The sequence below is a fragment of the Echinops telfairi genome, unplaced genomic scaffold (genome assembly GCF_000313985.2).
Source record: "Echinops telfairi isolate 266 unplaced genomic scaffold, ASM31398v2 ScPeMD7_7424;HRSCAF=8462, whole genome shotgun sequence".
Classification (NCBI taxonomy): Eukaryota; Metazoa; Chordata; class Mammalia; order Afrosoricida; family Tenrecidae; genus Echinops; species Echinops telfairi.
The window spans coordinates 91,379,055-91,396,140 of record NW_022111324.1 but is presented as its reverse complement, the minus strand read 5'-3'; the positions used below and the strand labels follow the sequence as shown (position 1 = coordinate 91,396,140).

Below are 17,086 nucleotides of genomic sequence, written 5' to 3'. Positions count from 1 at the left end.
TTAACAGGTTTCAGTGTAGTTATGAAGAAGGAAACGGCTTTTGAAGGGTTGCCTCTGAAAACCCTGTGCATAGAATTGAACCACTGTCAAGACACTGAAGTTCTTATGAAGTAGAACATTTTCAGAAGTAGTGCCAGAGGATGAGTCCTGCGAGTTAGAAGGAATTCAAAATATAATTGAGAAGGAGCAGAGGTTTCAAAATAAAGTGCATCATAATGACAAGAACGGAGAAAAGTCTGGGGGAGGAAAGCCTTCGGGTCTTCATTTGCTGATGGGGCATTACTCAAAACAAGAAACAGTTGTAAACCTCAATTAATAATATGACCTTATAATGTATGGAGTATGAATCCAGGAAAATTGGAAGTCATCAAAATTAAAATGGAACATAGAAATATCAATATCCTAGGTACTAGTGAGCTGAAATAGATTGGTACTGGTCACTTTGAATCGGAAAATCATACGGCTTACTATGCTGGGAATAACACAAGCAAGAGGAGTGAGATTGCATTCATCATCAAAAGGACATTTCAAGATCTATCTTGAAGAACAATGCTGACTTTGATATAAGGATATCTGTTTGCATTCAAGTAAATACAATAAATACAACCATTATTCAAATTTATGTACCAAGCACCAAAGCTGGCGATGAAGAAATTGAAGAATTCTACCACGGTCTGCAGTCAGAAATTGATGAAACATGCAATCAAGATCCATTGATAATTACTGGTCGTTGGAAGGAACAGTGATAGAAAACACAGCCTTGGTGATAGAAATGAATCTGGATCACAGGATGGAATTTTGCAAGACCAACCAATGACTTGCCATAAAAAATGCCTTTTGTTCCCAACAACACAAACTGAGACTATAGACAAGGACTTCTCCAGCTTGAATACACAGAAATCAAATTGACTACATCTGTGGGAAGAGCTGATGGAGAAGCTCAATATCAGCAGCAAAATCCAGGCCAGGAGCTGGCTGTGGAACAGACCACTGACCAAAAAAAAAAAAAGGTATTTGATGAAATCCAATACCCATTCCAAATAAAAATATTTAACAAAACAGTAATTGAACTTCCTCAACATAATCAAGGACATAACCACAAAACCAACAAATAATATTATTGTCATTAGGGATTGAAAGCATTTTGCTTGCAAATGGGAATGAGATAAGGATGCCTTTATGTACTGGGAGACAACTAGAACAGCAAGGCAAGAAATGGACATAAAAGCATCAAAATTGGCGAAGAAATTATAGTACTCAAAGTTAGATATGCTTTACTATCTAAGAAAGGTATTTCATAAGATTCTTTCACAAATATTTTCATGTAACAATTATTTTGGTTTCATCCTACGTGGTACTTTTAGAACTTGTCTACTCTTTGTACTAAAGTCAACCTAAAAGAGAATATGATTTACTTTAAAACCATGGCACTTAGTGGGTTCAGAAAACTGAACAGAAACCAGTGAACATGAAGGGCTTTCTGCTGGTCTTAAGGGCACAGTATCACAACTGCTGCTTTATGGACACCAAAAACAGTGAGATGACCTTTACGAAAGAGTGTCAATAATGCAATGACAAGTACAATGGCAACTACAAACCTGAAATAACCTGCCCTCAAATCACACTTCAAATAAGACCACATATCTAAAGTATCTTTTTGATACCGTTTAAATGTTGTCGTCATTAGTGCCATCACGTCAGTGCCGACCTACAGGTACTTTAGGTACAACAGAATGAAGCACTGCCCGATCCTGCAATTGTTCCTATGCTTGAAACTGGATGCGTAGAGTTTGATACCTGAGGTATTCATGAGAGCTGAAACAGACTGACAGTGGCCATTCTGAATCAGAAAGTCATATGGTTTACTAACTAATCAGGAATGGCCCAATCAAGAGGAATGCCATTGCAGTCATTGTCAAAAAGGATACCTCAAGGTCTATCTTGAAGTACAGTGCAGTGATAGGATCTATCCACGTTCAAGGAAATCCAATCAATACAACTCGTATTCAAATTTAAGCACCAACCATGAAAGCTAGTGAGTAATACATTTTTAAATAGTAACTGTTAATTTCATGACCTGATTACTTAATACTTAGGAGAAAAAAACACAATAAAGTGAAAAATCTATTACAGGCAAACACAAATCTGAGGAAAGGTAGGTAACACAAATCGTTACAAGTATACACATGTACATGTCTTGTATTCAAGTCATAAAAGCTACAACCTTGATCTGCTATGTTCAAAACTATTCTGTGTGCAGTTGCTCCTTTAAAGACAGCCCAATCTTCTTTAAAAAAAAATACAGATATTGTTTACTGTCTTATTACACAATTAAAACTTGTAGGGAGATCTGAAGTTAGGAAAATTAAGAACAAAGCTGTTCAAAACATTAGGAAAAGCAAGATGAAATAAAAAGCACCTGATGAAGCCAGTTTGTTAAAAGGTATCTTTGTCATGGTGCAAAGTGATCTGAGCATACAAGCAGAGAACTGCATTACCTAATCAGCTACCAGCAGTGATTAGAATCCATTTGTGGGGTAAATAAAATGGATCTAACCAACCAAACCAAACTCACTGCCATGAAGTCTATTCATAGTGAGAGGACAGGATAGACCATCTCCTGTGGGGTTCGAAGACAGCAACTGTTTACGGGAGCAGAAAGCCTCATCTTTCTCCCGAGGATTGGCTGGTGGTTTAAAACTGCAGTTAGCTCTGTCCAATATGTAACCCTTCGATCAACAGGGCTCCTTAAATGAAATGGAAGGGGAGCTCAGAAGGAGAAATGTAATGGCAGTGATGCATAGTAAAGCTGATAAAAAAGTAACACTCAGTTTAGGTTTTTGAGAATGAAAAAAGCTGACTTCTAACAGTTATTCCACTCCTCTGACTAGATTTCTTGGTGTTTATTTTATTGTAAGGAGGTCTAGTGATACTGTGGACGAGGCACTGGGTTGCTAACCGCAAGATCAGTGCTCCAGGGAAGAAAGATGAGGCTGTCTGCTCCCGTAAAGACACAGTCTCAGAACGATGGGACAGACTCGAATCGATGGCAGTGGGGGGTTTTTTTCCCTTCTCGTTTCATTATGGCATGTAAAAACCTTACAGTATTCTACTTAAAAAAATCATTTTATTGGGGCTCTTACAGTTCTTATCACAATTTATCCATTCATGTGTCAAGCACATTTATACATATCTTGCCATCATTATTTTCAAAACATTTTCTTTCTACTTGAGCCCTTGGTATCAGCTCACTTTCTCCACTCCCCACCATCTCTCCCCCATGAACCCTTGATAATTTATATACCCACTTTTCTGTTGTCCATCCCCCTAGGAAGGGGTTATATGTAGATCACTGGGATCGGTTCTCACTTTGTTCCCCCACCTTACACTTACCCTCCTGGTATCACTGCTCTCATATTGGTCCTGAGGGGTTTACCTGTTCTGGATTCCCTGTGTTGTGAGCTCTTATCTGTACCAGTGTACATCCTCTGGTCTAGACAAATTTGTAAGGTAGAATTGGGTTCATGATAATGGGGGGGGGGAGTATTAAAGAACTAGAGGAAAGTTGTATGTTTCATACTGCACCCTGACTGGCTCAGCAATTACTTGTTACCCTTCTGTGAGGGGATGTCCACTTGTCTACAGATGGGCTTTGGATCTCTACTCCGCCCTCCCCCTCATTCACATTGATATGATTTTTTGTTCTGGGTCTTTGATGCCTGCCTGATACCTGATCCCATAGACACTTCATGATCACATAGGCTGATGTGCTTCTTCCATGTGGGTTTTGTTGCTTCTCAGTTAGATGACTGCTTGTCTATCTTCAAGCCTTTAAGACTCCAGACGCTATCACTTTTGATAGCTGGGCACCATTAGCTTTCTTTACCACATTTGCTTATGCACCCATTTTGTCTTCAGTGATTGTATTGGGAAAGTGAACATCATAGAATGCTGGGTGATTAGAACAAAGTGTTCTTATGTTGAGGGAGTACTTGAGTAGAGGCCAATGTCCATCTGCTACCTTAATAATTAACATATAAATATATATACATAGACCTAGTTCCCTATTGTTATATGTAAATATATTTACATATGTACATGCCTGTATTTAAACCTCTATAAATGGTATTCTGTTTACTTTCCATGCTTTGTTTTTACCATTTCTCCCTCATATGCTATACTCATCATATAAAATTATCCACAATATCCTTTTGATTCCATGCCTTTTTATAGGTTTATTAAACTTCTTAAAACTCTTGTTCCCTCTGTCTGAAACGTTCTTTCTCTCTCTAGTAAATTCATCAACTGGTCCTTAAAGAGCCAGCTTGAGTGTGACATCCTAGGGCTTCTGATATGCAGTATGCCCTTCTCTGTGCTCTCCTGGCTTCCCTGTGAGTCCTCCTCAGAGCGCACACTTCATGGTCTGCGGTCTTCTGCACTAACTTGCCTCTTGTTACTCAGCTGGAGACAGAAACAAGACTATGATCTCATTTGTACCCCAGGTATCATGGCTTTTAAACCTGTGGCAAAGGTTTAAAAAGGAATAATCCTGGATTAAAAAAAAAAGGGAAAAGAAAAAACAGAAAAGAGCCTGGGAGTTATTCTATACTAGGAACATAGATTTTACGCAACAAAATATATTTCATCAATATAATAGAGAAAATAATATTAGAGAAAAAAATAACAAATATAAAAGATTAGAATGATGATTACTCAGTTATCATTCTAAGTATGTCATTTATCTTCAACTGCACCATAGGCTATTGAAGTAGTTGATTCAAAAAATAAAAGACAATAAAAAGAAGCATTAATTAATATCTTATCTCTACTATATTACTTTATGATTTAATTCTAAAGTCCACGAAGTTCACTCATTGTCTTAGAAACAAAGCAAAACCTTCTTTAAGTTCTGAAAGTCATGACCAGGGAGATTTAACATGCTAAAAGAGCGTAAAACACAGAACATTAGGGTTTATAAGTTTTCAAATTAGCTACTCTTGTGGCATATTCCTAAGCATTCAAGAGTCAAAATATAAACCAGATCGCCATTCAAAACACTATTTCTGAAACAAAAAAATAAGACCCTTATAATTACTCTCAGAGTTTATCAGGATCCTAATAAACCAAACTGAAGGGTTACATATGTGACTTTTTACATTTTAAGAGCTAACGTAGGGGGAACAGATGAAAGCATAAAATACTTATCTTTAAAGTTCATTTTATAACTAACGAATCATACTTTATAAAGGAGTTTTTCCTTCAATTAGAAGGCCCCCCCCCCCCCACACACACACACACGCCCCCCCGCCCCGCCCTGTCTATAAAACATCCCTGAACCAGCTGCCGGAAGAAGCACATGGTGTTGGGCCCCCCCCCCCCCACACACACACATAGAAAGTACAGGGCCTACCGTGCTGCTAGTGAGTCTGTTTGTGTAGGCTGTGATGACGCCACATCTGCTCCCAGTGAACAGCTGACAACTGTCAGGGACCCAGGCACAACTAGTCACCTTTGGAAAAGGACAAGTTGAAGATTCTTGTGTGTTAAATGTATGAGAAATACTTCATTTTTATGACAATTACATAAAAATATATAATTGCGAAATCTAAGGTAAATATTTTTACTTGAAATTATCAGAATGGTGTCAGATACATAAGTAAAATCACAAAGTATTGTATAACTTTACACCAGATGTCTAAACAGTTTTAAAATTTGCAATGTACTCTAACACAGTCAATGATTTTACATTTCTCTGTATATAATAAACAGGTGACCAATTTGCTCCTCAGAAATTTAACAAATTCTTGAGTCGATATATTGTTAAACATTTATCTGTCTTTAAATTTTTATTTATTTTTCTCTTTCCTGGTGAGGAGAGCGGGTCGATAGAGCTTTTGCTTTTAAAAGTGTTTAAGACTGTTATGTAGGAGCAGAAGGAAAGACCAACGTGAAGGGAAAAACCCCTTGAGATTCTTCCTTTGCTGCGAAGCCCCGTTGGAACCCTGGGCATGGAAAACTGTGGGCTGTGCAGGCCATGTTAGTTACCCACACTTCTTGACAGGTCTTCTTTTGGGCACTAGCTGACACACAGGGCCACTGCTACTGCTCACAGCAGCTGTTCCCACAGTCACCTCACTTAACCAGGCAGATGACCGGCCATTGTCCATGGGCTCTTTCTTCTCTTGTTTGCATTTCAACATGTCTTTGTGTCTCCTCCTGATTAAAAAGAGGAAGTGTTTCCTCTGATTAAGGGCAGCTCTGCCTCATCCTCCCAATTCCTAAAAATCCTTGTCCTCTCTCTTATAGTTTCAAAGTGTCCTAGCATCTTTTGCTGATATTTTTACCTCATCTACAAATGTGTTCGATGAGAGAATGACTCTCATGTATCCTGGTTCCTTGAAACTCTCAATATACCATCAAGATTTAATTTTGGATCAAATTTTAGTTCTGATTTTCTTTGTTAGGTTCTGTTTATACCTATGCCCTGCCATTGAATAGATTCTGACTAACAGGGACTTCACGTAGGGTTTCTGCGGCTGTAAAAGTCCTTATGGGAACAGATCGCCTTACCTACATCTATAGAGTGGCTAGTGGGTTTGAACTGCTGCTGATGTGTTTAGCAGTCCAATGCTTACCTGATATCATCACTAGGCCTCTGTTCTATTTATAAGGATTGATATTTTACAACTTTTATTTTTCCTTATAGGTTTTCCAAAGAACAAAAGAAAATGGAATAAATGATAAGAGTCTCCCAGAAGGATATAATATATTAGGCAAACTGTCATCTTTCTATTTTCTTATCTCATTGTCCAATGTATGGCCTTATTTTTCAAGAATATATAAAAGAAGACTAAAGACACTATTCTGCTTTTAGTTTTCATTGAAAACTCAGCTGATATTTCAAAATCTTTAATTCTTAAAAATATCACGAAAGAAAAATGAACAGTCTCACAATTATGAAACACACCAGAAGATGCATGTAAAGACAACATAGGACTATAGACTCTAATCATGATGATGAAAGTGATTATATAAGTGAAATCTCAAACTGTCTCCATATGATGACGTTCTAGATGAATTTTCTCACACCCAAGAATTAAGGGGAGAATCTATTTCTATGGATGAAAATGAAATATAGCATCCTCATCCAGTTAGTCATTTGACACCAAGTACCCTATCACACACTATTTTGCTACGAGAATCCGGATGATCTTATTTTAGTACAGGGTCTATGAAAGTATTCTTTTATCATCTATGATATGTGTATACCACACGAGGCTGTTTTCCACCATCCTTTTATTGTTATTCCTATAAGTCACTGGTAAAATGATTTTAAAATGAAAAAAATTAAAAGTGTCCTGTGGAGCCAGATAACGATTGGTTATGATTCCGGTATTTTGAGGGTTAAGAAAAGAAGTCACTGTTCTTTCTTTCACTGCCAAAAGTTTCTCCATAGTAGTTTACTCTCTCCCTAAAGTGCGCAGGAACAGGAGTCCATTTTAGGACACAGGTATTGACTGCATGTAGTAGAAGTAGAGGGGAAAAAAGGATTAAAAACGGCTTTCAATAGAAGTCAGAGAAAAAACACATGTTGCATACAATCTGTTTTCTGTTCTTGAGTTGACTCTGACTCTGAGCAACCCTATAAGATAGAGTAGTGCTGTCCATAGAGTTTCCAAGGCTGCAGCGCTTTACAGCTTCCTCCTGCAGAGTAGCCGACCTCTCAGTGAGCTGCAGAGTTCAACCACTGTGCCAGGAGGGTTCTTTGCATACAATCGAGAGCCTGTGAAAGCTTAGCAGTACTATATTTCATATTTTACAAAGGATATTCACAAAAATTGGAAAAAATTTACAATATTCTTATGAGTAGTGTGATACTATTACTTCCCTTTTAAAGATAAAGAAACTCAAGTTTGCAATATCCAGTTACATGTCCAAGATAACATAATTAGTAAATATCAAGATAAAAGACATAATTCAAATCAGAAGGCTTTAAGCTTAATATTCCTTCAACTATATCATTATGCTTGATCTGGCTCATTTAGTGTGAATCAGGTATACAAGGTAGTTACAGAAATGACCCAGCGAACCTGCGGTAAATAGACAGTGAGAAGAAAGGAAGCCGAGGTTGCTGAAGTGTCGGGCGTTAGCTGACATGAAGAGGTCATGTGAAGCCCTCTCGGTGAGACAAGAGAGAAAACAGCCTGTGACCTACTCACCGCAGCGGCAGCGAGGAGTCGGGCCAGCACCATAAATGAAGCACACAGCCCACACCACCCGTTTGTTGGATTAGACTTCATGCAAGATATTAACAACGAGATACTACGAGTTTGACTCCCTTTGTAAGCATTATATTTAATGATTATAAAAATACAAAAGCTCACCTGGTACTGTTGTGAACTCTGTATAAAGTTTATTGGAGGCTCACTTTGTTTACTCTTCAATCTTAGAATGTTATCGGCATACCCCCAGCTCAGGATGGCTGACCACTGAATGTCAGTACTGTTCATGCTTCTCACACCTCAAGAAATAAAAGTATCAGATTGTTACTGCTTCATTATTTTTTGATAGCTTAATGAGTAGAAGATTGAAGGTTGAAGTTTATATAGTAGAACACAATTCCATTCAAATGCAGCTCATTTTATATTCCTGTAACATTAACAGGATTCTAAGGTTGTTACTGATTATTATTATTTTTCACTCAAGGTATTTTTGGCTGGTATTTACTTGATGTAGACCTAAAATTTGTTAAGAAATTCTTTAAAAAGATGCTAGTCAAAGTACCCTATCATTTCTTTTAAAAATGAAACATGAATTAGTTACTGCTTAAATAACTATTCTAGATGCCCCCTGCTGAATAATCCGTACAAATAGTTTAAAGCTAAAGAGAGATATTGCTAGGGCAGAAGTAACACTTGCCCTGAGAATGGGTAATTAATCCTGTCAACTGCAAGGACGTTGTATGGAGACCTTATTTGACAAGACAAGCTTCTGTCATTATCTCTCCCTCTCTCTCAATTTCTTTTACTGACCCAATCAATATCCTTCTCTCAACAGGACTTTAAAAAATTAGTACCAGGGGCTAATCACAGATAAGATTGTGATGCCCCAGGGGGATGATCGATAAGACTCTCTACCTTAAATTAACAAGGAGGTTTGAATGGAGCCAAAGGCAAATAAAAGAAAAAAAGAGGAAGAAAGAAAGAAATCTCACATATTCAGCAATGGGCTTTGGATTCACACTAAATCCTAACTCCAATTTAAGAACAATTTGTTCTTACATCATGGCCCTGCTTGATACTTGCCCTAAAGAAGGGAACACAGAAGATAGGGGTGCTATAGCAAAATGTGCTGAAGAAATTAGATGGTGCCCAGCTATCAGATAAAGTAGGGTCTGGAGTCTTAAAGTTCTGTCTCCAAACAAGCAGCCATCCAAGTGAGATGCCAACTAAGTCCACATGGAAGAAGCACACCATCCTCAGTCACTGAAGGGTTGTAAATCATATAATCAGAAATTGAATGAGGGATTAGTCTAAGAGCCTTAAATGCGAGAATCTGGTTTTCAGAAGGCTATGGATGACATTGGGAGCCCAAGATAAATCTGTGGAAGCTGCACAGGAAATGGGCCTCCAGTGACCTCCCTTTCTCTACAATGAGGGAGGGGAGGAAAGTGGTTACTCCACAGAGTGCACTGGAGAGAGGCGTACAGCAGATCAGCGGGACACACTGGACTTGAACAGTTAAAACGCTGTCAGTTGATACCCCCTCTGATGCACGCTGGACCTGATCTGTTTCCAACATTTTCTTTGTTCATATTATGGCTTATCTCAGAGGTGCTATGTCATTGGGGTCACCCTTTTGAAGTGGTGTTATATGCTTTTCGGCATAAGAAACCCAGGATTGATGAACCTATGGGACAGCAAGTAGAATAAGGGTCTCAGGGGTTGGGTAGGGGGTGGGTGCAGTGGGGGTTGGGGCAAGTTCACTGCTTGACGTGAACTGAACTATGGAATGATGTGGCATATGTATTAACTCCCAGTTAATAATAGATTAAGATAATAAATAATACTATGCCCTGGGGCATAAAATCTGGCAATGGTGACATACTTGTCTATGCCATTCTCAGTGTATGCATGTTGGTGTGTTGAACGCAGCAAAATGATATGAATGAGGTACTGCCCTTGGAATTTAGACTGCTTTAAGTTCCTAAAGGAAAGAGAATGTACATTATTTAATCTAGTAACTAACAATATACTCAGCATGTAGATGAGTATAACACACGATTTTTTAGTAAGACAATAATACATTAATGCCAAAATGCATAATTTCTTTTTGCTCTGTTGAGTATAATTTCCACTTGTTGACACCAGCTTAATAACAAAGGAATTAGAATATACTTGGTAAACATAGCAGCAACCAAACCCAACCAGCTGTTGTCAAGTTAATTTTTACACAGAGCACAAGTACAGTAGAACTGCCCCATGTAGTCTCCCAGGCTGTAAGTCTTTCAGGAAGCTGCTGCGTGTTTCTTCTACAGAATGGCTGGCAGTTTGAAACGTGAGCCCTGGTGGTGCAGCAGGTTGTGAACGAGGCTGCTAATTGCAAGGTCAGCCGTTCAAAACCATCAGGTGTTTTGAGGTATAAAGATGAAGCTTTCTGCTCCTGTAACTATTTACAGCCTCAGAAGCCCAAAGGGACTGTTGTACTCTCTCTGACAGGGTTGTAGAGTTGGAATTAACTCAATGGCAGTGGGCTTGGAGTGAGGGGAATGAACCAAGTACTATAGATCTTGGGGCTTTTCAAAATCTACCGTAGTGCCTAGCATACTGCAGGTGGTTCTATGAGCCAAGTGCTCAGAGGACCAAGTATATTTAATAGGTTCCTCAATTTCCAACAATACAAGGTGCACGATCTTTTTTACAGAAAAGTAAACTTTTCCTTTATTTATTAGAATGGTGGAATTCCTGGGTGGAGTAAATGTTTAACATGCTCAGGTGCTAACCAATAGGTGCAGCTTAAGTACAATCAGAGCCACATCAGAACAAAGGCCCACGTATCAGCTCCTGAAAACTCCTGTGAACCACAGTTCTAGTCTGATACACATGGGTTCACCAGGAGTTCAAATGGACTGGGTAATAGTTATTAAAACAATGAATCTTAAATAAAAGTTTGAAACAAAATTGCTTTTCCAACATGCGTAGGCTTGGACTCAGGTCTCAAAAGCTCTGATGCAATATATCTCAAGTAGGACCCAAGTGACTATATTGTGGGAATTACCTGAGGTACAGTTCTCAAGTAATTGGCCCATAGTGAACTTAAGATAATTAAAACATCTCAGTGTAGCTGCTATATTGTATTATACATGTATAATTAACAATTAACCTAGTTGTCTTCTAAAACAATAAACGTAAGACTTTCCAGGTGTTCGCACATAACTTTCACCTGCATGTTGCACTCTTGATCATTCACCACCTTGCAGAATGCCCGTGGAAACTGCTAGACACTGGTGCATGCAGTGCACAACACTGTCCTAGGTCCTGGCCCCAAGGTGCTTATAGTTTTATTGGGCATTTATTTAGCACTGAGATTGAGCCAAGCACTGTCTTATGCATTTCTATATATTATTTCACTTAATCCTCATAATAAATTACTCTGAGGTCAAGTCTTATGATGATTCCCATTTTACGGGTCAAAAGTCAGGATTGGGACAGTTAAGTGACTCTCCCAAGGTCACAGAGTTGGGATACAAATTCAGGCAAAGTCATAATCATCATATTAAAAGTCGTCTTAGTACCTATCTAGGTTTTTTTTAAACTCCAAAGGCATTTTTCAAGAAAGTAAAGTGTAATTTGAAATCCATACAGTTATTAAGGGCACACTAAGGACTTTGATTGTAGTAGCATAAATAAGATAGTTTGAAAATTATATAATGTATAAGCCCCATAATGCTAAATAATAACACAAGCTCTTCTACTTGATACAGATAAGCCTCAAACTATTCTAATCTTTAGCCTCAATCTACTCTAAGTTTTGTTAAAAGGTAAATCATTCACAAGCTTTGGTATTTTAAGTTATAGTAGTAAACTATCTAGATATGTCTTACAACTCATGGTAAAATACTGATGAGGGGGGGAAAAAACCACTGATAGCACAATAATTACAATTCAACAGATGTGACCTGATCTTACCTAACTAAGCTTAGATGAAATGTTATTCATCCTTTCTTGTTCCGAACAACTATAAAAGCAATCAATTGTTGCACGATAGCCATGAGGGTGCCCCATTAGCACACTTAATTCCTTTAGGGGACTGATGTTGTAAGCAGCCTTGTGTTGCAATGCTGGCAGAAGGCTTCCTGGACCTCAGGAATGTGATAAAAAGTACATGTAGAATGTACTGCTAGAAGCTTCCAGTCCACAAGCTGGCTTGGAGGCAAATTTTCAAGCAACTTGACTCATCAGAAGCATCATTTCGAGGGACTGTCATTTAGAAATGTGAACAGGGCCTCTGTAGCACTGGAGGAGTCACCAAAGAACTGATCTTTAGGTGTATATGTCTTTAAAAGCCTACAAGGGGCTCCAAAATGTTTGTGAAAAACCTGCAGTTATCTTTTAATTTCATTTTTACCACCTTGTACTTTCAAGGCTATCTTGACCCCCTTGTTTCTGTTTGTTTTATCCCATGCCTCTACCTTGGATTTGTTGTTTTATAGCTGCAGGCCCTCAAGGTAAAGGATAAATGTCTACTGAAATGATAATGCTTTTCTTCTGGGAGCGTAACCATTCATTCTTGTGTCTGTTAAACATGACTTATTTCAAACGGTGCTACATTCATTCTTACATAAATTCCAACAGTGCATCAAATAAGCATAATCTGAGCAGATATTCTCATGTAGGACTTAGAAAACATTACAAATAAAAGAAAACAACACAGATAAGGTTGAAACATTCAAATCTCATGAAAGATATACTCAGTATGATTTTCTTTACACTTTTATTTTACCTTGTTCTTTGCTGTATGTCATCAGAAGACAGAAATTTCTAGACAAGCCACAGATAGCTCTGGTGGGCAGAGCCTGCAGAGAGCCAAATCTCTCTCCATGTGGTTGGCTGAAACAGACCACAGGCACTGGAGCACTTGGGGAGCCGACATACTCCCCCCACTTCAATCCTTTTATCCATGACAAAGGACTCTAAAACCAAGGAAAATAACAAGAAACAAGGTTTTAAAAAAAGTAGTAAAGTGATGCTATTTTAAATAAAAATACTAAGCAAGGTTAAGACACACTAATCTGATTATAAACTCTTTGAGGTCAAGAATTGCTTTATACTTTCTTTACTTCTCTATGCTTACGATATAAAAATATGTACTCCCTATTTGGTTTTAATTCTGTGGCTCTAGCCTAGCTTACATGAAAATATTTTATTAAAAATGAAAAAAAGCTGCTTAAAATTTGAATGGATTGTAACAAAAACATTTCTTTCAACCTTGCTGTAACACCTACTTGAAAGTTGATAACTAAAGGAGGATTATGATTTGACAGTTTAACAGGACTATCTATCCAAGAGAAAGAGAGGAAGGGGAGGTGGGAGCGATGAAAGGGGAGAGGAGGGTAGCAGGGAGCTGTTTGCTGTTGAGTCAATTCCAACTCAGGACAGAGGAGAACTGCTCCATGGGTTTCCTAAGCTGTAATCTTTATAGGAGCAGATTACCATGTCCTTTCTCCCATGGAGCAGCTGATGATTTTGAACTGCCATCATTTTGGTTAGAAGATCTGTATTTTAATCATAGTGGTACTTGGGCAACCCACCCCCCACCCCCTCCCACATGCTTCAAACATTCATAGTAAATTCCATTATTTTTTAATCTTTAAATTCCATTTTTAAAGTACGTTTAAAGCATCTATCATGTCTATGTATAGAATAGAATGGAAACCAGTGGGTTTCCAAGACTGTGACTCTTTACGGGAGTGAAAAGCCCTATCTTTCTTCCCAGGAGGGCGGCTGGAGGTCTTGAACTGGTGACTGCGTTTAGCAGCCAAAATGAGTAACCACTATGTAACTACGAGGGCTCCTCAAATTAAGTACACACATACATACCCACACATAGATATGAAGTTAAGTAAAAAACAGTATTGCTAAAAAATAACAGGAACATTTATTAAACAAAAAAATATCAAAATGTGTGGCTATTGTTTCTTGACATGTTCTCCATCTAGGTTTATACACTTCTGAAGGTGGTGGTTCCAGCTCTCTAACCCTTCCCTAAAGAATTTTACATTCTTCGATTCACACCATGTCACATGGCAGTTTTGGCATTTTTGAGTGACTTAAAACATGTTCCTTTTCAATGTTCTTTGAGTTTCATGAACAAAAATAAATCTGAAGGGGCAAGATCAGGGTTGCAGAGTGAATGGGATGAGGGACACTGTAGTAGTTACATAATCTGGTGTCAATTTGAGGATTAAAAGTGAAGGGGTAGAGTTTCGCCTGTCAATCAGATCGCAGCTTGATGACCTCACTTGGAGGCACTAAGGAGATATATTGCTGGAGGCGGGACACACGCTCACTCCCTGCGAGACATCCCTATGGAGAAGGCACATAGAGAGATGGAGCCAGACCTCTGGAGCTGAAGAAGCCTCGTGGAGAGACCTGCCAGTGCTGAAACACTTACAATGCCACTGGGATCCACAAGACTTCCCACCCACTGGCCTGTGATCTTCCTGCATTGTTTCACTGCATGTGTTTCGGGGGTCTAAAGAGGACTTTATAGATTGGTATTGGACTTACGGACTTTATCTGGACTTGGCTGGGATGTTTTCTCAATATTCAACTGCTCTTGTATATAAAGCTTTCTTATACACTTATGAGTGTTTATGGATCTGTTTCTCTAGTCTACCCAGACTAACACACATCCCAATGAAATTTTCATATGACAACTCTTGTTACCCTTTAAAATGAGCAAGTATGTCTTTGTGATGAAAACATTTCCTAGTCACAACTTTCTTGGACTATTTCTCACCAATTCTGTTTTTAATTTTTTTAAAACTTCTTCCTATTAAGGCCCTATAATGGTGCTGTGTCCTTCAAGAAACGCTATGGAGATCATCCCTTTGGAGTTCCCATGCAGAACAATTGCCATTCTTTCTTAGCTAACTTCTCTGCCTTGATTTGACTGGTTCAGCAGATCCCCTTGGAAGCCACTGTTCTAATTAGACTTTCTTCTGAAGGTCCTCTAACAAGTATAAGACTAATGTATTACTGTGAGAATTTGTTTGCTGCTATCCACTGATTACAGACACATGCTTAAACATTTTGTTGGGAATAAAGCCATACATATATGAACTGGAATCTTAGTAGAAATACTTCTTGACTTAACTTCAAAAGTACACACACACACACACACAAGCTTCAAAAATTCATGGAAACATTTCATATCTTTAAATTCCATTTTTCCCACAAATGTTTCAAGCCCGTTAAACTCTGTGTGTGTGTGCATATACATATATTTATATATGGCAAATAGAAATCAAGATGACATCCAATGTACATGGATAAATAAGATATGAAAGATGCCATAAGGATAAAGAACTCCTAACATAAAAATATCCATTTGCCGAAAGAATCCATACTTCACACTATACATAGAAATGAACTCAAAATGGATCAAAGACCTAAATGTTAAACCTAAAACTATAAAGTTGTTGGAAGATAACCTAGGGACAAAGCTAGGGGGTACTAAGTTATAGCATAAAGTGACTATCAAACTAAAAGGGCACTAACAATAGGAGATAAACTGCATAATCAGGACTTCCAAAAATTAAGTATGTATGCTCATCAAAACACTTCACCTAAAAAGAAAACCTACAGAGAAATATACTTTGGTAAAGATATATTGGATAAGGGCCTACTCTTTTAAAATATGCATATATATTTATGCATATATAACTTCAACACCTCAACAATAAGACATAGACTCTACTAAAACAAAAGTGGCAGAGGACATGAATAGATACTTTACCAAAGAGGACACACCAGCAGCTAAAAAATCTATGAAAAGATGTTTTTGATTACTAGCCATTAGAGATTTACAAAGTGAAACTGCAATGAGCTATCATCCCAGCAAAAATGGCACTGATTAAAAAAAGAAGAAGAGAAGACAACAAATGCTGGCAAGAGAAATTAGTACAACACGACCAAGACAAATGAGGACACTGAGAAGTATGTGCATCGGAGACTGAAGGCTTAGATGGTGTCCAGCTACCACTACTTATGGCTCTGTCCAGAAACATAATAGAAGGTCCTAGTTAGAATGGGAGAAAAATTAGAAAATCCAAATTCATAAAAAGATCAAACCTATTGGACTGACGGAGACTGAGGAAACTCCCGAGCCTACTGCTCTATAATATCCTTATAACCTGGAATAGAGCCACTTCCAGAAGTAACCTTTCAGCTAATGATAGACAGGCCTATGAAATAAACAATAACACCTGAACAGGATGTGCTCCTTAGAACAATCAACTACATGAGGACAAAGAGACAGCATGGGCCCCAGACCAAAGATGAGAAGGTAAAGAAGGGCAGGGGAGAGGAAGGCAGGGAGGAAATGGGATGAGTGCTGATACATTGCAGGGTGGGGTGGGGTGAAACAACCAATGACACTGAACAATGTGTGTAGGAATTCTGGAATGGGACAATACAGTGCTTTGTAAATGTTCATCTAAAGCAAAATAATGGTAAAAGGAGGAAAGATATCAAGGGCACCAGAGGCACATTAAGTTCGCTGGGTTCTTAGCACTTAGCATGCACCTTGCTTGGCACACAGTGGGTTCTCACTAAGTGTTTGCTGAATGAAGGAAAATTGCTCATCTATGGAACACACTGAGAGGACCAGAGGCCATTGCATGTTAAATGTGGAACATTCATACTTTTTAAAAAAATTTAAAATATCAAATGATTTTACTTTTAATTATTTTTCTTTAAATTCTTCAGAAGAACCATGCTATAACAATTAGAAAAATATAATATACTAGGCAATTTTCAGCCTTTTTTTCAAAAAACAAATGAATGAAAAAAGTTGGTATCAC

The 17,086-nt window shown here is 38.1% G+C and overlaps 1 protein-coding gene across 1 annotated transcript in view; it reads right to left on the bottom strand.

Annotated features, from left to right (window-relative positions):
• LYST (lysosomal trafficking regulator) overlaps positions 1-17,086 on the bottom strand; it is a 258,721-nt gene that overhangs the window by 16,425 nt on the left and 225,210 nt on the right. The window contains exons 46-49 of the mRNA XM_045298212.1: positions 13,003-13,192; positions 8,385-8,521; positions 5,411-5,509; positions 4,458-4,549 (exon numbers count right to left, since the gene is read on the bottom strand). Of these exons, the coding sequence (XP_045154147.1) occupies positions 4,458-4,549; positions 5,411-5,509; positions 8,385-8,521; positions 13,003-13,192 (518 nt within the window). The remainder of the gene's footprint in view (positions 1-4,457; positions 4,550-5,410; positions 5,510-8,384; positions 8,522-13,002; positions 13,193-17,086) is intronic.